General features: G+C 53.0%; 2 protein-coding genes across 2 annotated transcripts; both read left to right on the forward strand.

Annotated features, from left to right (window-relative positions):
- The first annotated feature begins 564 nt into the window (after positions 1-564).
- Positions 565-5,066, forward strand: LOC127608273 (N-acylethanolamine-hydrolyzing acid amidase-like). The gene is made up of 11 exons (XM_052077298.1): positions 565-908; positions 1,462-1,629; positions 2,363-2,486; positions 2,990-3,080; positions 3,168-3,253; positions 3,572-3,744; positions 3,838-3,900; positions 4,277-4,343; positions 4,450-4,478; positions 4,628-4,697; positions 4,820-5,066. Exons 1-11 carry the CDS (start codon positions 730-732, stop codon positions 4,898-4,900), a joined length of 1,131 nt encoding a protein of 376 aa, XP_051933258.1. The 5' UTR covers positions 565-729; the 3' UTR covers positions 4,901-5,066.
- A 483-nt stretch (positions 5,067-5,549) lies between these two features.
- On the forward strand, positions 5,550-9,808 carry arl8bb (ADP-ribosylation factor-like 8Bb). The gene is made up of 7 exons (XM_052077299.1): positions 5,550-5,783; positions 6,649-6,729; positions 7,674-7,747; positions 8,432-8,525; positions 8,670-8,737; positions 8,920-8,990; positions 9,072-9,808. Exons 1-7 carry the CDS (start codon positions 5,661-5,663, stop codon positions 9,119-9,121), a joined length of 561 nt encoding a protein of 186 aa, XP_051933259.1. The 5' UTR covers positions 5,550-5,660; the 3' UTR covers positions 9,122-9,808.
- The last annotated feature ends 11,626 nt before the right edge of the window (positions 9,809-21,434 follow it).

The raw sequence follows: 21,434 nt of genomic DNA on the forward strand, positions 1-21,434 counted from the left end.
CGGTCGTCGTTTTTAAGACATCAAATAAGCAATAAACGCACGCATTCAAATGCGCTCCACACTCAGACGAACCACCGGAGCCAATATTTCCCCAACCTCGCCCCTCCCCCCTCCGTGACGCCACACAAATACAAGAAACAGATATTGCGATAGTTTGAAGGTTTCTCCGTAAAACCGCGTCCAGCTTTGTCTCTTAGAAGACGGCGGTCACTTAAAAACACGCAAGGTACCGTATGGAAAACGAGCACCACCTAGTGGTATTTTGGTGTAGGTCAGCCCATTGACCCTCATTTGCACACAAGTGGTCGTCCTCGATTTACGACATTTTACATTTGCCGACAGCGAACGAGTGGTGAGGAGGGGGCGTTTGCTGGGGAAATCCCGTTGAAAAAGTTGCTCAATGCGATTGCAAAATGGCTTTTTGCGCCAATGCGGTCGAACCGCCTCGCGCGTTCCGCTCGCCCGCCAGGTCACTCACTCGACGAGTCTGGCGTTTCACGTCAACGGCATTAACCGCAGCGTATTAACGACCGCTTAATGCAATCAATGGACACACAGCAGCGCAATCACCGTTTCGAAACAAGCCAGTGCGGTCGCGGTTGAGTTGAGCACGTTGCCTTTTCAGACTCGGGACTCAACCGAAGCTTTAGTTGTGAAAAACCTGGGAGCGGAAGTTCCCGTTCCTTTCAGGCGAGGCCGACGTGCGCGGACAGGTTCGCCTCAGTCGCGATGCCGCTGCCGCTCCGCGTTGCGCTGCTGCTGCTCGGACTGGCGGCGCGGTGCCGTTCGGATGCCGCCCCTCCCACGATCGACGTGAACCTGGACGATGATCCCCGAGTGAGATGGGCGCCGCTTTTTCAAGTATTTGACACCGACTTCCTCAAGAGAACCACTCGAGAGATGATCGAGTAAGGGAAACGGATTTGTATGGTTTCACCGCTTGCTTTCGTGGAAACAAAAAGATCACACGTTAGTTTACCCCCCCCCCCCCCACCCGCCACGATATTCATTGCAGTCTTGACAATTTCTTTGAAAATGACACGACCACTAATTGCGTACTTGAGACTACGAGACAAAGTTTTGTGTTTCAAAAAAGTATCATCTCCCATTAAAAGACATGCGTCTCCGAGTTAAAGGCGTTGATTCGATTTAGGATATCCAGACAAAGCGGTTGTATATTTTCGAGAATAAGGATGCAGCGATGGCTGTTCGAAGGTGCTCTATAAATACAATTGAATTGAATAATTGAGATTAAAGTCGCTCTATTTTCAGGAAAACAAGTTGTGTATTTTCGAGCTTGAAGTCATGCCATTCAAAATGGATTCTTGTAGCCTTGTCCTTTTTTCTGAAAGGAAGGGCTAAATACTCGATTTAGTGCCATCGACTGTAACAATTAAAAATTGTCCTTGATGTTGTGGTTGTGTTAACCTGTTTTGTTTTGTTTTGTTTTTTGCTTGTCAGTGCATCGATTCCAAAATGGATTCATGAAGCGCTCATATCTGTGATGAAGGTCTCGGTGCCGTTCATTCTTCCCGAGCCTTACGGCGAGGAGCTCCGTTGCATGTCCCCGCACTTTGGCACCAACTTATCTGATATCGTCATGCTCAACTTTGCCTATGAAGCCAATGCGTACGTATTCTTTGTATGAAGTGCAATCAAATGTTAACAGAATTGTTTGTAACCACCTCACCCGGGGGTGTCAAACTCCTTTCACGTGGTGGGCCACGTACGGCCTCGGTAGATGTCAAGTGGGCCGGACCATCAAAAGGATAGCATACTTTGCTCTAAGTAACCAAACCGATAAGTCTTTCTTTGTTTTGGTATAAAGACGCACAAGAACATTAGGAAAATGTCGACATTTAATGAACATATCTTTTACAAAACATTTCATGAAGCACCTTGCATTTCCTTCGACAATGTACTTTTATCATTCACATATATGCATTGCAAGTGATTGTTACAGACTTGAACGAGTAATTGGTATTGAGAAATATAGTCATGCGCTTGAAGATTAAACGAGATTTATAAAGAAAGGAAGTTTTAAACCTTTTACACGCGCATATACAATTGAAATGCAATCCCTGCCTACACCTTGCAAACTTCGGAGAGTGCTATTGATAGCGTCTGCTGTCATGGCTCTGTCTCAGTGACGGACTGAGGCTGGCCGCTGTTGTCAAAACCGTGTCCCCTAGCGGATACTCAATGAATTGCACCTTATTAAAAATATTCAGTCAGTGTCTTTTATGCATTTTTTTTCATTTTTAAATTCTCCCGCGGGCCCGACCTAACCCCCTTGCGGGCCCGCGGGCCGTCCGTTTGACACCCCTGGCCTAACCGCTAAGTCGAGATGTTGCACTTGTAGATACTGCACGAGCATCGTGGCCCAGGACAAGCACGGAAACGTGTACCACGGCAGAAATCTCGACTACCGGTACCCCACTATGAGGAAACTCACGGTCAATGTTAACTTCTGGAAGAACGGGAAGGTACAGCATATCTGACCTCGGGACTCATTGTATAGGATGCCGTTCAAAATCCTTGCAACCGTATAGCGAGACCGATCCTTTGAAAAGCATCCATTGCGAACTGTGCCCGCGAACCAACCAAGCGAGCAAAGCTGCCAAATTTGCAGCGGGGCCTGTTCCCTGCATTGCGGGACTCGTCGCCCGAGAACGGCCGCAGCTCCCCTCTGACCCAAAAGAGGACGAGCGTTCTGGAAAGAGCCAAATGCTCGCCCTCATAAAAAAAACGTTTACAAACGGCGAATGGAAAATGTGGCCCGACAGGGTGGCGGGATGCGAGTGGCCTTAGCCCTTCGTGTACCGAGCTGCCGGGGCAGATGTTGTAACTGCGGCTGTCCTAAGGTCTATTTTCTGCTCGGTGGTTGTCCGCATCTTTTTTCATTTTCGCATCCAAAAATTCGGCCAAAGCGAGTCGCTCGATGTTGCACAAAAGCCAAAAGTTCTCGCGCAACCTTTGCCCATTGCAGATCGCGTACACCGGAACCACCTTTGCTGGCTACGTTGGGCTGTGGACGGGACAAAGTCCGTACAAGTTCACTTTCTCCGGGGACCAGCGAGGCAAGAGCACACTTCTTCCGCCGCGTGGCCGAAAATGCTCCAACCGCGTTGACGCCCACCAGACTGTTGCTTTGTGTGCGCGACCAGGCAAACATCACTGGTGGGACTTGTGGAAGACGATCGTGTCGGCTTTTCTGATGAACAGAAGCCCAGTCAGCTGGCTGGCAAGAGAGGTGAGACGAGGAACGAGCGGGGAAGGCGTCGCTGGAAAATCTGCTGCCTTGCACCCACCAAAATATAGCGGCACTCATACCCCATCAATATATTTGGAAAAAAATCCAAACTTTTTGCGCACGGACCACCAGAAGCCGCCAACCGAGCTGTGTGTGTGTGGGGGGGGGGGGGCGTAAACCCAGGTGAAAAAAAAAACACCCAACCCCAGGAGCCAAAATATTTCCCGTACTTGATTCACGTACACCAAGGCCTCGCGCGGCGGTTTGAATGAACGTCACGTACTTGTCTTAAACGGTGATATGTGGTCTTCTGTGCAGACCCTAGAAGAGGCAGAAGACTTTCAAGATGCTGTCCTGCGCCTCTCCAAAATTCCCATCATGGCAGAAGTGTATTACATTGTGGGCGGGGCGCGAGCAGGCGAAGGGGCCGTCATCACCCGAAACCGAGCTGGCCCCGCAGACATCTGGCCGCTGGAAGCGCTGAGCGGAGGGTGGGTGTCGTGCCAGCTGGCCACGCTGGCCGCCTTCTCTTTGTTTATTGGCGGCGGGATTGCTCGACTCCTTGGCGTTCTGCTTTCTTTTAGATGGTTCAGAATCGAGACCAACTTTGACCACTGGCTTCCGAACCCAGGCAAAGATGAACGAAGGTGAGCTGTCCAAAGACACATTTTGCTGCAACGTGGCAAAATAAGAAGCATTCAATCATAATAAGAACAACAAGCCTTTATTTGGGGGGGATGAAATCGCATGAATTGTTTTTTTTAATTTGGCACATTACCCCAAATTTTTTGATGGGCTATTTTTAATCAGTAATATCAAATTTAAGAACTAGAATTTTTCACAAGAGCTTATTTGTGTGTGTGTGTGTGTTGAGGGCAGAGAAGCTCTAGTCAATACGGTCCATAAATCCTGCAGGTACTTACAGCATGCTAATGTAGAGCGATGAATGGGCTGACCTCGCGTTGTTTTTCAATCGAAAGGTAAAAGATGGAATCGAACAAGCCGTGCATTTCTTGTTTGTAGAGAAGCGGCAGAGAAAGCAATGAATGCCACTGGTCAAGAGCATGTCAATATGGATTCGCTATTTCAGGTGAGTGGCAACAAATCAACCGATATTCTCAGGAAACATGAACTCAGAGTAGGACCGGTTGATGTCGGAAGCCTTTTGAAAGAATGAATCTTGTGTCCGTCAACAGGTTTTGTCACTCTTTCCAGTGTGTAATAGGTAAGCGCAACAGCCGCGTGTTCGTCTCTCACTCTCTCATATTTGTGAGCATTACTTGAGCGAGCAGCTCGGGGAATCAAAGGCACTTGACACAGCGCTATGCGGAGATTGATTTGCCCTCATTGTCCGCTGTTGTAATCATTTCACAGGAAGACAGTTTATACAACAACAATGAGTGCGGCGAGCCCTGAGAACTACACCAGCCTGGTCAGATCGCCGGTATGCACGCTTAAATGGCATCACTGTATTTCACATTCTTTCCTTCATTTTGCACGATTCCTTTGAGATTAACAAGTGACAGCGCACCATCCACTAAATCAGACCTTTGACTCTCCCACAAGGCTTGCCGCGTGACTCGGCGACCCGAAGTGCTCCCGGCGGTTGGCAAAGTGGAACGCGTGAGCCAGTTTTTCACACCCTGAGTAGCTGCAAGTCAAAGAAACCGGCCACTCTCCGATCATCCGCTGCACGCCACAGCTGTGAATGTGCTCATATCATCTGACATCTTTTTTTTTTCAAATAAGTCACCAAGCCTGACCTGTTACAGATTGTGCTTTTTGTATGAGGAAATACAGATTATAAAACACCTTTTTGGTTGTGTGTTACTTTTGTTATTAATCACATATATTACCTGACCGGGTACGATTCCAGGATCATCGGTTTAGAGGTACTGACAGTTTCAGAGTACATCTGATAGGGGGCATTTGGTTGGCATGGTCTTTTTTTTATCGCGCATTTTGACACTCCAAACACATGCACACAATCAATCATACACTTCATTAATGCGTCTAAGACAATCGCGCACACACACCTACACACACACTTATGATTAGGACATCGGTAGCAACAAATCATTAATATGTGTGTGTGTGTGTGTCACGTTAAACTAAATTGAAAGTACCGAGTGTTCTGGAAATAGGTATATTTTGTCGATGACAATAAAGAACCCCCCCCCCCTAAAAAATACTGTAATCCCACACGATAACATGAATTGTGGTCCAACGGCAAACAAATCAGTGGGGAAGGATAATTTCCCATTTGCGAGCATTCCCTGAAGGCAACTGCAGGTCACGTGACGCGCCCGAGCAGCTCCCTACTTCCGCTGTGGTTCGCTTGCTACGAACTTAGGACTCGAGTTAGGTCCGAAAGTCGCCGCGATTTCGACCAGAGAGTTATTCCAACATGCTGGCCCTTATCAACAGGCTTCTGGACTGGTTCAAGTCCCTGTTTTGGAAAGAAGAGATGGAACTGACACTCGTGGGACTTCAGTATTCCGGGAAGACCACGTTCGTCAATGTGATTGCCGTGAGTCGCTCCGTCGAAACGTACGTGCTCTGTCAGCGTGGGCTGGGCCCAAGGACGCGAAGCGTCTTTTCATGCTTCGTAGTCGGATGCGTTTAGTTCCATTTCGTCGAACGAACGAGTCGACTGCAAGCGGGGCGCAATGTAGCAAGTCTGGCGCGCGTCCGCCGACGAAGTTGACGGTGTGACCGGGCACTTCTTCCAAGCGGTGACGCGCGAGCGTTGTCATACTGGATGACCGCCGCCCGTCAACATCATTCGGGTTCACTGCAGCGAAAGCATCCGGCGTTGGAATCGGTGAATAGCGAGTGGGGCCCGCTTTCGTCAGCGGCGAAAGTCTTCCTGGAAATTGCATCCTCATAAGGTTAAGTGGCGCGCGCGGTGAAATGCGCAATCGCCACCCGCCGCGTCCGGGTGCGGCAAGGCGAATTCGTGTCAGCACGCCGGACTCCCAGTCGACAAGTCGCGGGTTCCTCATGTTCGAGTGTGAAGTTTGCACCTTGTCCCCGCGCTTGCTCTGAATCGTCCTTCCTTGCGGACGTGACGCCCTCACGAGGACAAACGAGATTGCAAAAAGAGGGCGAATGCTTGTGACAAACCACCGAGGGCATTTTTGGCATCTCGCAACATCGGAATCGAGCAATGAATGTCTTCCGCATACGCAGCCAAGTGGCGTTCTGTGCTCTCACTTGCAGACAGCGCACGTCAACACCTGCGCTAACACCAGCTTGTGTCTGGATGCTGTTTTCTTGTGCACGGTCACCGAGATCAAATGCGTTCTTCTGAAAATCCCCGACACTACCGGAGATGATTTAGTGTTCCATTTCCACCTCTTGCTGACGAGCCCTCTATTGTTTTGCATTGGCAGTCGGGCCAGTTCAGTGAAGACATGATTCCTACCGTGGGCTTCAACATGCGCAAGGTCACCAAAGGCAACGTGACAATCAAGGTAGGCATGTGAACGTGGCCGGCGGGATGTTTTGCATCTTCACGTGACGTTGTTTTCCCCTTTTCTTTGAAATTGTGATTGCGATTGAATAGGAACTTTGTTTTTCAAGCTCCTTTCCCATGTGTGTGTGTGTGTGTGTGTGTGTGTGTGTGTGTTTTTACACAGAAGCAATTCATTCTTCTTCATAACAATAAATAACATTAGCTCCATTTGAGGACATTATTGTAGGATATTAACTCATTCAGTAGCAGCCAATTCTGGACCAAGTCTGAAAAGACGTTTAGAAACGTCTTTGGGAAAGAATGAGTTCAGATCAAGGCAATGTGTAAGATTTATCCACTCCAATTGCAACCTTACAAAATACTTTGACGCGCCATCGACAATGATAGACAACGATATCATTGTGCCGCATATTATGCGTCCGCGATACTGGAAATGGGTCGGAAATTGAACGCGCCAAAGCGCAGCTTCCGACTGCAATGCAAACAAGTCCGCGGGCGGCTCTGCCGTTTCAACCCATCCCGCCGATGGCGTTTCTTGAACCGTGATCCATGGAAACAAGTGGACTTGGCCTTCTCCAAAGCGCAACTTGTCACCCGCGTCGATAAATCGATAAAATAGACACTTACGGAAGATAAAAGTTGGCCATCGGCATTCGGGAACGTCACACCCGCTCGAGTGTGAAGATCCTATCTGCTGGTGTGATGTAACGTCTTCCCTTTTCATCGACGGCTTACGAAGCTGCGGGCATCGCGAGCGGCCTTGCAAAACAATTGGACGATAGTCGCGCTTTGCCAGCGCGCCTCCTTCGAATATCCCAAAAAGGAGGCCTTCTTTTTGTGTTGTTTCTTTTGTGTTTTGGAAGAATAAATGAAGTGGCGACGCGGGTGCGAGTGTTGGCCCCTTCGTTTGAGTTGATTTTGAAAAGTGTTTTTCCTCCTCAGATATGGGATATAGGAGGGCAGCCCCGCTTCCGGAGCATGTGGGAACGCTACTGTCGAGGCGTCAATGCTATTGTGTGAGTGTGCGCACTTGGCATGGATTAGCATGCCTCCGACCCCCCCCCCCCCCCGACCCCCCCGACTTATTATCATTATGTATCAGTGGAAAAACAGGTGCCTTTGTGATCCTTGTATTTTTCTTCACAATCTCTTCTGTGAACTTCAACCGCCGTGGTTTTGGCCGTCATGGGGACATTTCAAACGTTTGCGTCGGCTGCGGCGCGCGATGAGCAAAAGGACCCCCCCCCCCCCCCAGGCTTCGATGCTCGTGTCCAGTAAAAGTGGGCGTGGAAAATGAAGTCTGCTTTCCATCCGCCCGTCATTGCCACGGAATCGGGAGAAAGCGACGTTTCGTCGGTGGCTGCGCGCGTCTATTAGCTTATCTTTTCTTTCTCTTAGTAAGACGCTTCATTTGCTGTGTTTGCTTATGCAGTCCTTTTCACAAATCAATCCATTTGATTGATTGATTAGAATTTTTCTTGCAGTTAACGGTAGAATCAGTTGCTTTCTTTCTGCCTTCTTGCAACTCCGTAATATTGCATAGTGATCAATATATTTGCAAATATATATATATATATATATATATATATATATATATTTATAATTATTTTTGGGGGGCGTGGGGGTGTCATGATTATTTTGACCACATTTATTGCTCTCTCGGGGCACTGCTGTATTTGTATTAATTTGGACTTTTGCAGGTACATGGTGGATGCGGCGGATGGAGATAAGATGGAAGCCTCCCGAAATGAACTCCACAACTTGTTGGACAAGCCACAGCTCCAAGGGATTCCGGTATGTCGGTGTGCACTCCACACTCAAGACGAGCGGCACCCGCCAAAGTTCCAAAAGTATTTCGTTGAGTTTGAAGGGAAAAGGAGGCAATCCATTGACTTGTCGATGAGATGACTGGGCCTTTGCCCTTGTTGTTTTTTTCAGATTCTAGTGCTGGGCAACAAACGCGACCTCGCCAACGCGCTGGATGAGAAGCAGCTCATTGAAAAGATGTGAGGCAACCCGCAATGATTTCCCTCTTCCCGCTGTAGCGATCGCGGCGCTTCGCCTGCGTCGACGTGTCACGGAAACTTTGCGGGGTGTTAAGATTTGTCACCCGCGGGCATGCCACGGAACTGGGCTGGCGCTCCGTGACGACGGGATTTCATCTCCGCCGCTTTCCTTCTTCATCAAGGAACCTGTCGGCCATCCAGGATCGGGAAATCTGCTGCTACTCGGTATCCTGCAAAGAGAAGGACAACATAGGTAGGCGCACGCGGTGCCGTTGGGCGGCTTTCGCTCATATCAGCTGGCGCCCACGACCGACGTCTCCCTCCCCTTTGGCAGATATCACCTTGCAGTGGCTCATCCGGCACTCCAAGTCACGGAGAAGCTGAAAGTGAAAGAGGCGCGCGGCCCCGACCCTTGTGAATCATCCGCAGTCATCCCTCCAGCCGCCTCTTGTGAAGTATTTCCGCTCCTTCCGCAGCCGCGTGGCGGCACTCTTGCAGCAACTCTTCTTTGAAACGTCATCCGTGCGAGAAGGTGGATTGTTGACGCCCGTGGCGCCTGGCCGCTCGTCGACGCCGAGGCGCTCGGATGGCGCCCGCGGTCTTTTGTTCTCGTCATTGCCCTCACGCGTGTTTTGGTGCAACGGCGGTTTTGATCAGCGTTTGCCAAATGAGGATGGCGCGAAGGCCTTTCCTCGCCAATGAGCGTCCTCGCCGTCATTTGCCGTGCCTCATTTGTCACGAGGCTCAAATTCCACTTTTAATTCCAGAAAGTAACGAGCGCTCGCCTGCCGCCTTCGGAGCTTTTAAGTGCCTTGCGGCCGAGCGAGACGCCGGTCGCCCGAGGCTGCGGCTCGCACGCGCTTATGAAATCGTGAGCGATCGATGCAAATTCCTCGATGACGCAACAACCGTCTCCCGTGAATCCCATGGATAATAACCACCCGGCGGCCCTCGGTTGACGCCACGCCACGCAGACAAATTGACGACGTGTCGGTCCGTTGATGGGTTTGAACACCTCTTGCCTTTTGCCTCGCTTTAAACGTGAAGGACACTTTGCGGCTTTCTTTGTTTTTCTGGAGGTAATGAACCTGGGTTTGCCCAAATAGCTGCTTTCTGATTTTTCTGATTTTGTTGTCGGTGGAGTCACTGAAAGCTAGTCTCTCTCTCTCACACACACTCTCCGTGTGTGTAAATGGCGCTTGTCATTCCGTTTCCTCTCGGTGGCAGGACGCGTTTTGAAGCGACGCTTTGATCACGCATGTCAATCTGCTCCACGCCAGCCGCTTGCTCGCCGATTCCGATCGCAGCCCGGATGGCGTTTGTGCAATCGCTCATGTCGTCCGCGCCCTCTCCTCTGTCGTCACCTTGTCTCGATGAGCCGAGTTTTGTAACCGCGGCCGAAGGGACGGGCTGTGAAGTCGAGTGACCGATTAAGCCAGTGTCAAGGACAGCAATTTGTATGTGCGTGCGCTACCATTTTTCACGTTCAATTGCGGACTTTGTAAATAAGAAAGGGCTTTTCTATTCCAACAGACGCTCCCTGAATATGTCATGCATTCTTTCCTCGCGATTGCCAATAAATGTTTGTTTCGGGAAAGGCTTGCCACCAGTTTGTCTGCTCGGGTGTATTCAACGTCTCTCCACTGGGGGGCGGCAGAGGACTATGATGAGATTGTATGCTCCAAATCGAAATGAGCAGCTTTCTGTTGGATTGGCTCCAACAGAAAGTGTTGACACTGTCGAAATGGTTGCTTACCAACAACGCAAGAGGGCCGCTGTCCCGCGCGCGTTTCCAAGTGTCCCCGAGGTTGGTTGCAACACGGCCCATTCAAACGAGCAGCTCATCGGCAAGCTCTGCGCGAGCCTGGCGTTCAACCTGACCTACAGTCAATACTCAATCGCGCCCATGTACCATTTAGAGTCGGACTTTTCTTGATTTATTTTTGGGGGTATACTGCGCGCGCGGTCAAATCGAGAGAAAAGGCACGCAAGCGTGCGAATTCCGCTCGCTTCGGAAGCTGAGATTCAAACAGAAGCTCGGAAGTGAGGCAGATGGGCCGAGCACAACAAGTGCGTCTCACTGCCTTCAATTTCATTCTTGTTTTCACTCACTTACGTCATGACAAGCATGCAGGTCATTTGTAATTTGACACAATTATGTCAACTATCATTTTAGAACATTCCATAAGTGCATGACTGACGAGTATGTGTGTGTAAGGGGGGGGGGGGGGTGACAAATATAAGACGTACATATAGCGGGACGGTGGTGTGAATGTGGGAGCAATGAAGCAAACTACGTTCTTCGCAGCGCAACCACAAAGCGCGCGTCGTCCAAGTGGGCCGACCGCTCCAGCAAGTCCAACGTTGATTTCGTCTCATTTCTTAACGAACAGCTGCCGCCATTTGCGCGAAGCTCAACGTCGGACTTGTGGACAGCTCGAGGTGTTTGCCGACGACTCCCAGCGGGCGTTGCGTGGCGGCTCGCGCGAGAGCGCGCGTGCTTTGCTGTTGCGGTGACCGCAGGGGGATTAGCGAGCGGTTCCGAGTACGCCGCGAGGACCTGCGCGGCGAGCGGGTCGTCGAGTGACCTGAAAGTGCGACGTGCCGTGAATGTGCTCATTAGCTGGTGCCTGTTTCACACCTTTGGCATCTGGACCGTTTCTTCTGATTGCTCCGGCTCCAATTCTTACCGCTGAGATGGATTACAGCGCAAAGTACAAAATCATCATCGGGACATACTGTAGTTTGGGGGGGGGGGCATTATTTGCAGCAACTCATAGATGCTCGCTACGTGTGTGTGTGTATCCTATATGCTGTATATAAATATAGATGTATAAAATGAGTGGCAGATGCTGCTCTGTCAAGGAGGGGAAGCTCAAGTTGGGCCTACATCTTAAAATGTGTCCGTTGTGGGGAGAAGCGCCCATGCGTATTTGGAACCGAGAGTCGCCGCTTGGAATTGACATGGATTTTTCCATGGAACAGGAGAAGTGAACCAATCTCTTTTTCGTCAATGGACGCTACAGCTTCTTGTTGACTTTGAAACTTAGCTTTAGGCCGACGTGTGCACATTTTGAGCAGGACGTCTCTGATCCACTTTGCTTCTCTCCTCTTTCATCTCAAACTGCTTCAAACAACAAAGCGTGTGACGCAAAAGTGGTTAGGACTGCACGACTGTCCGTCTTTTATGTTATGTGTTGTGTTGATTATTTGACTTGATGTTAACTGTTTGCTTCTGCCGCTGTTGTGAAAGCGCGATAGAAATCAGCATGTATTCTATTCTATTGGATTTTATTTGATTTTTTGCTGAGTGTTTTCAATGATAAAATTTGCTGTTACTCAAGGCTTTCGTTCGTCCTTTGCGATCTTTTCCATGATGGCAAATGAAAAGTTGCGTTTCTTTTTAGGCAACCTTGACTTTGTCGCGTGTGGCGCAAACGCAGTGGTGCAGAAAAGCTAGCGTGACCTCCGAAACGCAATAAGTGCATTTGCGCTCGGTCAGAGTAATCTTTCTTGTACTCTTTTATCCGGCGTTCTCCCTCGCGAAAGCTTTTTTTTTTTTTTTTTTTGGTACTTTGCAGCCTCGCCGTCCTCCAAGCAGATTCCATTAAAAGTCCCGAGTTCAGCTTGGGGGGCCTCCGATCAAACTGGCCGCTTAATGCCTTTTCCCTAGCTCCTATTTACATATAGATTGACTACTTATCAGTCGACGCGTTGAACAGCCATTCAGTGTAATCCACTTTTTTTAATGCGTGTTGGATTTGTGTACCGTGCATTTGAAAGAAAAGTTGGCGGCGGTGGGGCCAGTTCATGAGCGTGGCGGCTCTACTTGGTATGCGTGATGAGAAGCCAGTACGGAGACCGCACGTGACGCGGCGGTCGCCGCAGCCGCAGCCCGGCGAGCGGCCCGCCACCAAGCGCGTTTGCATTTGCATCTTTGGCGGCGTCATTGGGCCGACCGGCTCCTCTCTCACGTTTGCGCTCGCGGTGCGTAACGTCAACGGATGCCGCCGGCCGCGCTCTTTCTCCTCCTATGTTGCCATTAGGATGCCATGGCGACGGAATGTCCAAAGTCTTTTGGGTTTCATCTGGCCGACGGCAGTTGAATCCGAGTGGTCAGATTGGATTGGGCCCGCCGCTCGTCGCCGCCAGATGTTCCCGAGCGGCCGGATGAGACCCGCTGGCTTTTGGACGCGCGCCAAGGAAGCCGCCTTTGATATCGCAGCCTCGCTTGGCAGCATTTGAAACGAGCTCCGGAAGAGGGAGAGAAAGTATTGCATCCTGTCGATAGTTTGACGTTCCCTCGAACTTGAGTTCCATCTGCCGTAGCCATTTTTCTCCTGGGGATGAGCGACTTAAGTTCCCATCTGCGCCAAGCGGGAGGCGCTACTACTGCTACCATCGGAGGAGGCGACAAGCATGTCAGCTGATGGGATGGATGGAAAGCAGAACAAGTCCAATCATTGGCAAAGGCCCGCCTTACTCATTGCTACCCCGCCAAACGGTATCGGGCCGATGACGATGGGCCCGTTGAACGCGATTGCTGCCCTTTGGGGCCGCCGCGCTCGTCCCTTTGACCTCGTCGAAGCTCAAGTGAGACAAATGGCCAGCTCCAGGCCAGGGGAAGACGCTCGGCAAAATGCGGGCGGGGCCTTCGTCGGCCGGCGCGCGCGGATCAATCCGTCCGCGTGTCCGTCCGCAGGCCTCGGAGCAGGAGTGAAGTGAGCCCACCTTGAAAGTCCAAGCTGGCGGCCAACCCGCAGCCGATTTGGACGGGAGAAGCTTTGGCTGCCATCCTCCGCCGGGGGCCACTTTCAAGCTGACACAAGCTTGCGAACGCTCTCGCCGCCTCGTTGCCCGCGCGGCGACGAGGGAGCGATTCACTAGCCGGCGCGCCGACGGGTCAAGACGGGTCTTGACTGCCTTTGTTTTTTTTTTTTTTTTCCTCTTCTCATTCCCTTTCATATGACTCGAGGGAAATAAGCGCACGGCTTACTTTTGCTCAGACAGCACAAGCGCGGGGGGGCTCCTTCCAAGTCCCGCTGAGAAGAAACGGCAGAAGCCCGGAAGCCCGGGCTACCTCCGCCGCAGGCGCCAAACGCACGACTTTTGCACGCGTCGGCGGCAAGTCCGCACTTTTCCGCAACAAGTAGCCCGAAGAGGGAAAACTCGCGTTGATGGAATCAGATTGAAATCGGACTTGGATAAATCCACGGAAACATGGCGGAACATTTCAAATACTCAGAATACGGATCCGCATGCAAGGCGCACGGGATTATAAGGCGCGGCGCTAGCTTGTTCAGCAAAGGCCGTGTGGCGACCTCTTCTGCAAACCTTCAAGTGTCAATATTTGTGTGACTTCAGCTAACGTTTGCCAATTAAGGATTGGCCATGCCGGCGGCGGCGCCCCCCCCCCGGGCTCCTTCAGCGCCTTCCTCTCGTAAAGGCAGAAAGCCACTCGTCACCTTTCACGCCGGCAGCTGCAACAACACGCGGGTGTTGGCAGAACCTCCGGCCGCCCGAGCTCCACGTTAATTGGATCCATTCACTCGTCCCAATCCAGCCGGTGACCGAGGAGGGCCGCCGATGACGTTTTGGCCGAGTCGTGCGTATTTGGACGACGGTAGCGTGATTTCCTGAAAAATGTCCTTATTTGTTGCGGAGGGGTCTCGACCGGAGGCCGTTCGGCTTGTTATTGCACATGAGCGGCGGGTCGTTTATGAGCCGGTGACGAGTTCACGGCGCTTGAGGTCAAAGTCTGGAGTCCCGAATGCGTGTGACGGGAGTGGGCAAGTTAAGGACAACAAATGATTTCAGCCACCACGCCCTCCTCGGCGCTCCAACGGGCTCCCGTGTCACCCTTGGAGGCCCACGTCGGCGAGCACGCTTGCGCCTTTCGGAAGGGGCTCGCGGGGAGGGCTCGGCGGCCGCCGTCATTGGCGCCCGAGCTTCTTTTCTAGACTCTGACCTCATCTGGGGCGGCCTAGGAAAATATCGGCGCCGTATGCTGGCGCGTGATCTCCGCCGTCCGGTGCGGATGAAAAAAGTTTGACGGATGGTCGTCTCCCAATTGTAACCCGAATTAGCCAAGCTGCCGCCAAGCGCTTGCGACGGCAACAAATCAGTGTCGTAAATGGAAGGAGCGCTCCCTGAATTTTCCGGCCGTCCCCTCGAGCTCCTTCGCCGCGCTTTTTATTTGGGGAGCCTTGAAAAACAACTTCTGCGCCGGGGGGGAGGGGAGAAGAAAACGGACGGAAAGGAAGGGTTTCAGAGTTCATGGCGCTGCGGTTATGCTATCAATATGTAACCGGCTCCATGGTCCAAAGCGCAAAGCATGTCCAGTGGCAAAGATGCGTCCGCGGCCCCCCCGGAAAAGAGGCACGTGGCCTTGCCGTGTCGTTGAGGGGGAAAATGGACGACGGAGGTTGCCATCTGGGCCCCTGCGGTCTGTCAGCTTGCGGGAGTGAGATGAATTGATGCTCAAGTGTAAGGTGGGGGAGGGGGGGGGGGGGGTCCAGTGTGAGAGAGAGAGAGAGACATGCAGCAACAAGCTCCCTTAACATGAGCGGCCCTCCAGACTTTCAGACGTTGAACGTGCTCATTTGAATGGGCTGCGTTGCAACGGGGACACTTGGAAAAGGTGCGCGGCGGCCTTCTCCAGTACCATCAATGTATGCTGGAAGGTTGTTGTTTTGGGTTGTTTTTTTTTGGAGGGGGAGTGGGGGGGTTGAGCATCGGTGCGCCTCCCTTGAAAAGGTTTGTTGTCATCGCGCAATCAGACCAAAGCAAAGTGGAAGAATGGAAGAATGACGTCTTTGGAACATACCGGCTGACATGAAACAGTCGACCCGCACGCGGCGTTTTGCGATGGGGCCCATCCTTATCTGTCTGTCGCCAGCTTTGTTTGGAGTCCATGACGAGCCTCGCGTTTCATCAGCAAAACAAAAAAAAAGGAACCGCAAGGCCACATGCATTTTGAAGGAGCCGTCGACGGCGACGCGTCGGATGGATGAAATCTTCTCCGATTTGGTCCGCGGCGGCTTGCGCCTTTTTTCTGTCGCTCCATCGCCCGCTGACGCCAATCCACGCTGAAAGTCAGCGGCCACTCGAGGAAGGCCAGAGCTGATTTTTGTCCCAAAGCTTCCGCGTCGGGCTGTTGTCAAAGATTGAGGAGACGAGGGCACTTCCCCGTTTCTTGACGAAGCAGCAAGCGCCTCTCGCTCCTTCGACCCTTTCGAGTCGGCCGACGCCAAAACGGACGATTCGCTGCCTTCCCTTGAAGCGACGCTCGATGACTATCGAAGAGCGTAGCAAGTACAAAAAAACAAAGTCAAAATCAAGTGTCAGTGAAGTGAAGATGGAAACGGCTCGGGGTCATATGACCTTTGACACGAAGCGCCTCTTTTGCGTGTGTCCACATATCTTGAATCTATGAACAGATTTTTGAGCTGCTGTCAAAGTGACTTTGTTTTGCTCTTTTCGTGAACCGAGGCTTTGGCTCAACCTGGAAAGGCTTTGAGACATTCTCGCCACAGGAGTGCATCCTTGCTACGCCAGGGGTGGGGGGGTGGGGGGCAGAGAAAAAGTGCGCTCGTGTCTCTGATCTGCTCAGCTATCCCCCGGAGACGAGGTTTTCATCCGCGAAGCAAAAGAAAAGTTCTTCAAAGGCAGCCGAGAAGATGCTCATTGGTATCGCGCGCGCATCACCGCTGCCAGACTAGATGTGAGGGAATTCTCGAGATCGACTTTGGTGAGCAGCCGACGGACGACGGCGCTCGCTGGATGCGGACGCATGGGCACATATTGTCCTTGATAGCAAAACAAATCGTGAGCGCGGCCAACCACTCGTTTTTTTTGCAAGCGGAGGAAGCCAAGTGTGAAAGAGATTGCGGCGCGATCGGCACTTGCCGTTCTTTGTCGTCTTTGCGCTCGCTTATCTTGTCGGCAAACAATGGCGGCGTGGATGTGAGCCGCGCGCCTAACCAGCAATGGCGTATCGAGCCATCCAGCGGCCTTTTTTGCTTTCGGAAGCAACGCTCAAAAGACATTTTGGCCCACACCTTTGGACAATAGCGAGATGACCCGCAGGGGGGGCCTCGACATCCACGTCATTACCCCCCCGTCATAGGCTGAAGCCGCCCGTGACTCTGACCAGCATCAGCCATTCTAAAAATGGAAGGATGCGGGAAGCCGCAACCGCTTCAAATATTTCCTTCCATTTTGCATTCCGAGAGGTGTGGGAGCCAAACGGTTGTCGGCAATATGCCGTCCGCAAGTTGAGTCAAAGCTGGCCCGGTGCTTTGGCTCCCAGGGCAAATGGCTGATCCCCGCCCAGAATGACAAGCGAGCGCAGTGGTCATCTCTGACCCCCCCCAAACCCCTCTTGGCACAGCTGGAGGAAGCGACTCCGAAAGATAGCTGGCCCTCAATCTCTAATCGCTTCCTTGGGTACTCCACATCCCCCGCTTGAGCGCAGAGCCTTGGGGATGGGGCCTTGCTTTGCTCTGCCGTGTTTTGAAGGGGGGGCCCTTCGTGCAGGACGAGGCCTCTCGCTCTCCGGTCGCACGGAGTCGGCGACTGCGCCGTCTGCGCTGACCGCCGGGCGGATGCAAAGCGAGGGAGCTCCCCTTCCGCTTGCGGCCGTTTGGAAACATTGGAAAAGAAAGAGGAGCCTTTGCGGCCGTTTCCTGTCCGCTACGCTTGCTGGATCCGTTGGAATCGGGCCCCGGCGCCACCGGGCGGGACTCCACGCCGTCGGTTGCCGAAGAATGCCCCTTGACATTTGCAACACAACACAAGACGGGTCGTCACGGTGTCATCCTTTCCTCCCCCCAAATGTTCTTGGAGTGAGCCGAGGTTTCGCCAGTCAAAATACCGGGAGGGATTTCGCCGAGTTGAAAGCAAGAGCAAAGCTCGCCATCTTCAGCCACTCCTGGCATTCTCCACGCTAGGACAACAAAGGATGAGGCGGCGGACGACTGGCGCAAAGACGCGGGGAGGGAGGGGGGCTTTTTCTGTCTGCCTTTTGTTTTGAAGTCGCCACATTGATCTCCGCACACGGGCGGCTCGAGCGCCTTCAAAGCAAACGAGGCCGCTCGCGTCGACTCGCGACAGACCTTCGATGCCCGTCGTTGCTTGGGGGGGAGGCGCCGTCTCCGGAGACACGCGAGTCCTCATCTGAAGCGCGACCACGCGGGAGACGCCACGCTTCTGTGACACAAATACTTTGCTGAAGCCTGCGCGTTTGGGACCGAGCGTTTGACGCGAGACGGGACGCTTTCGGCGTCACCGTCACCGCTTGGATGGAAGGCCCGGAGCGTTGTGCGCGATCTCCCGTTACCGTAGCAACCGTGAAACGATGAAAAAGAGGCAACGCCGGCGCGGCTCTGATCTGGCATGAAAACGGGCGTGGCGGATTCCCTTCGCCCTCACCCGACCGCCGCCTGCTTACTCGGTCTAGACAGCGAAGGGAGCGTTGGGAGGGAACGCCGGTCGCCATGGATACCGCGTGCTGGCCATCAAAGTCTTCGCGGCGCCTCATAAAAGCAAGGCCAAAGGTCCAAAAGAAAGGCGAAAGGCGCCGCCTCCGGATGGACGGCGCGCACGGCCCATCGGTTCCTCTCCACGTCCCGCAAAGTTGTATTGACATCGATGCGTGTTTAAGTGCGGCGACGACGGCCTCATTTTGGCGTGGCGTGTGGTCAACCTGCGCAAAAACAAGCCCATGATTGCTCATGCAGACAAAAGTTCCTCCCCCAAGCGGCTCTTTTTCGCTTCCCGCCTCAATGGATGGCCGCCGTCCTCCGGATGCCTCCCGGCGGGGAAGCTCCGGCTCGAAGGTGCGGGTGGCGATCCCACGACGATCCCCGCGCACGTTTGTTTGTGCGCTTCCCTGTAGGGGGCGCCTTGAGGGGTGTCTCTATTTGCATGGCCGCGCATAAGTAAGAAAGCGCGAGAAGACGCCGCTCAAAGGGACAAAGAAGGAAATGACTGGAGGCGGAGTCAAAGGGGCGGCATGCTCGCCACCTCTTCTGCAAGCCCAAAAGCACCGCTGCCATCGTTTGTTCACTCGATGCGGAAGACTCAAGTCGAGTCGAGTCAAGTGAAGAGCATTTGTGGAGCTCCTTCAAAGAGCCGCGGCCGCATCCAAAGTGCCGTCCGCGGAGCAATTGAAGAAGAAAGAGTGGCAAGAACGCCGACGTCTGCGATCCCATCGGCCATTCCGTATGACTTTAGCCTTTGCGCTCGGGCTGCTTTGCGGCCTTCAAATTGAGGGAGACGCGGCCCCCGCGGGCCCCCCGCGGGCCCCCCGCCGCTACAGTATTTCTCACGGCGGGAGTCGTTGTCCGGCCAAACAAAGGATTCTTTCATCCTTTCTTATTCGCCGCAGGCGTACCCCGGAGACGTGACCCACTCCTCCTTGCTCTTTTCAACTTTGTACCTGAAATCAGGGCCCTCGAAAAAAGATGGGGAGGGGGGGGGGCGCTCTTCAAGTGGCATTCGGGCTTCGGGGCTCGGATGTTTCTATTTAGTCCAGTGACGGCGAGGGAGACAAATGTATTTGGAAGCGACGGTGGGCCGCGGCTCATCCGGGAGAGAGCCTTGAAGCCTTGTCCAGCGTCGTCCTTTTGGCCCCCTCATGGAGGCCCCGCTCCCAGTTCCATCGCCATTCTTGTTGTTGCAAGCCATCCATTAGAAAATGGCTTTGTTGTGCCGGATTGTTCTTTTCCCACGCGGCCATGTCTCATCTCTTCACGTTTGCTATTTGTCTCCTCCACATGTGACGTATGCCGTCAAGCCAAGTAAGCCTTCTGACACCACCTGTCGCTCGTGCGTCATCTTCCCCGTCACAATCAACAAGAAACACCTCTTTATCCTCCCTCCAGTGGAACCCCCCCCAACCCCAAAACGCTTCACATGCAAGGATAAATTGTAAAAGTCAAGAGTCTCTTGATGCGTGGGCAATTTTTTTTCACCGGGTTTCGTGTTGCCTTCCCCACAAAGCAAAGTGTCCTTTTCTCATCATAGCAGCGCCAAACCGCTCGTCCGACCCGTCTCGTCCAAAAGCAAATACTTGTCATGTCCCAGTGTGAGAAGCGTGCTCTGAGCAAATTGGAGAATGGCTTCCCGCTTTCATTTTGAACACAAACGCCCCTGTTTCGAGATCGAAAGCCGAAGCGCGCCGTCCGTGTCCCATGTAGAGGAAAGAGGGCGGAAGAGAAACCATCTTGATCTTATTTCCTTCGCGGCTCCAGTCGGAATTGCCGACATCTCCGGAAACAGAAGCCCAATGTGGAGGCCTCGGTTAAAGGTCGGCGTGATTGCGGCTCAGAGTCACCGGCGCAAGGCCGTGCCATTTCCTGGATGAGCGCTGGACTTCCTTGCCATCGCAGTCACGCCGGGGCCCCCTTCCGGCAGCGCTCGAGGGCCCCGTTCCATCTCCACGGGCGCTGCCTGTCCATTTTGGCTGTGGATTCAAAGTTGATGTCCCAATTGGGATTGCACATCCTTTCCTTTTTGCACCCGTTTGTCTCAAAGAGAAGCCTCGTCCCGAATGCAACTCGCACGGAGTGAAAGGAACGACTCCTTTTTGGCCGCAAAAGGCGTCCTTGGTGCCGGGTCGCTCGGAAGATTGGCCACTTTGGAGAAAAGGCCAACGGGGCGGCTTGCCCTCCCCCTTGCGAGATGGCGGCCGACAAGCTTTTGTTTCCCACCTCAGATGCAAATGAAAGGACCAGATTGGATTGGAATTGAATTGGGCCAGCGAGTCTGAATGAGAAAGGACATGCAGCGGATGGGATTTTTCATCGAGCGCAGCCGCCTTCCCAAAGTGTCCGTCCGATCGGCGTGTGAATGAAAGACATCATCGTCAATTTCTGCCTATCTCGCCCCTCGCCTCGGATAAGACTTTTAATTTGGAATAAATGGAAGCGACAAATTGGCTCCATTTTCCGTGTTCTCATTCAGGAAAAGCCACGCCGTGATCGACGACGCCGAATTGTTGTTTTTTTTTTAAATGGAGGTCACAGGTTGTTCACAGTGTTGGTCTGTGCGCACCCACGTTTTTGATCAATGCAGACTTCAGCCACAATGAGAGAGCATCGTCAAATCAAGCCACATTTGGGCCGACGGTGGCAGTTGAAAAGAAATGAGATGTTGCCAAACGTGGCCATCGGCAACCAAGAGCGCGCGCGCGCACGCGCTCCAAGTGAGATTTGGGGCTCTGTTGGCTTGGCCCGGGTGCGGGTGTAGGCGTGGCCACGGCGAGCCCGCCTCCTCATCCACCTGCTCCCGGCCCCGCCTCTCTCCGGTCGGTCGGGAGCGGGCAACTTTTGGCCGGCAGTCAACGCCTCCCGCCTCCGCCTCCGCACGTCGAGTCCGTGCGTCCACCTCGGGGGACTTTTGTTCCACGCCGCTGCTTTCCAGGCCACCCGGAGATGCGCGGATGGCGCCGCTCGCCTTTCTTTCGACCCCCTTTTCAGCCTGGAAGCGTTGAACGTCGTCAGTGGCGCTCGGAGGACGCGCGGGCGCAGGGACGCGGAAGAGCTCGCTCGACATTTGGGCCTTTTGTTTCAACGAGCGGCCCCCACGCCGGCTCTCAAGTTGGGCCGCGATAGCCAGCCGGCTACAGGTAGGTGATATTCGCTCGCTCACTACTTGAAACGGGAGGGGGGGGGGGGCAAATAGTGCGGCGGCT

Source organism: Hippocampus zosterae, chromosome 9 (genome assembly GCF_025434085.1).
Source record: "Hippocampus zosterae strain Florida chromosome 9, ASM2543408v3, whole genome shotgun sequence".
In the NCBI taxonomy this organism is placed as follows: Eukaryota; Metazoa; Chordata; class Actinopteri; order Syngnathiformes; family Syngnathidae; genus Hippocampus; species Hippocampus zosterae.

What these genes read in the sequence shown, in the direction of transcription:
- LOC127608273 (XM_052077298.1), top strand. Translation starts at nt 730, where the DNA reads ATGCCGCTGCCGCTCCGCGTTGCGCTGCTGCTGCTCGGACTGGCGGCG. An exon ending in TTTGCCTATGAAGCCAATGC is followed by an intron (nt 1,630 to 2,362) that starts GTACGTATTCTT and finishes TTGCACTTGTAG; the next exon opens with ATACTGCACGAGCATCGTGG. An exon ending in TCAGCTGGCTGGCAAGAGAG is followed by an intron (nt 3,254 to 3,571) that starts GTGAGACGAGGA and finishes TCTTCTGTGCAG; the next exon opens with ACCCTAGAAGAGGCAGAAGA.
- arl8bb (XM_052077299.1), top strand. Translation starts at nt 5,661, where the DNA reads ATGCTGGCCCTTATCAACAGGCTTCTGGACTGGTTCAAGTCCCTGTTT. An exon ending in CGAGGCGTCAATGCTATTGT is followed by an intron (nt 7,748 to 8,431) that starts GTGAGTGTGCGC and finishes GGACTTTTGCAG; the next exon opens with GTACATGGTGGATGCGGCGG. An exon ending in AAGCAGCTCATTGAAAAGAT is followed by an intron (nt 8,738 to 8,919) that starts GTGAGGCAACCC and finishes TTCTTCATCAAG; the next exon opens with GAACCTGTCGGCCATCCAGG.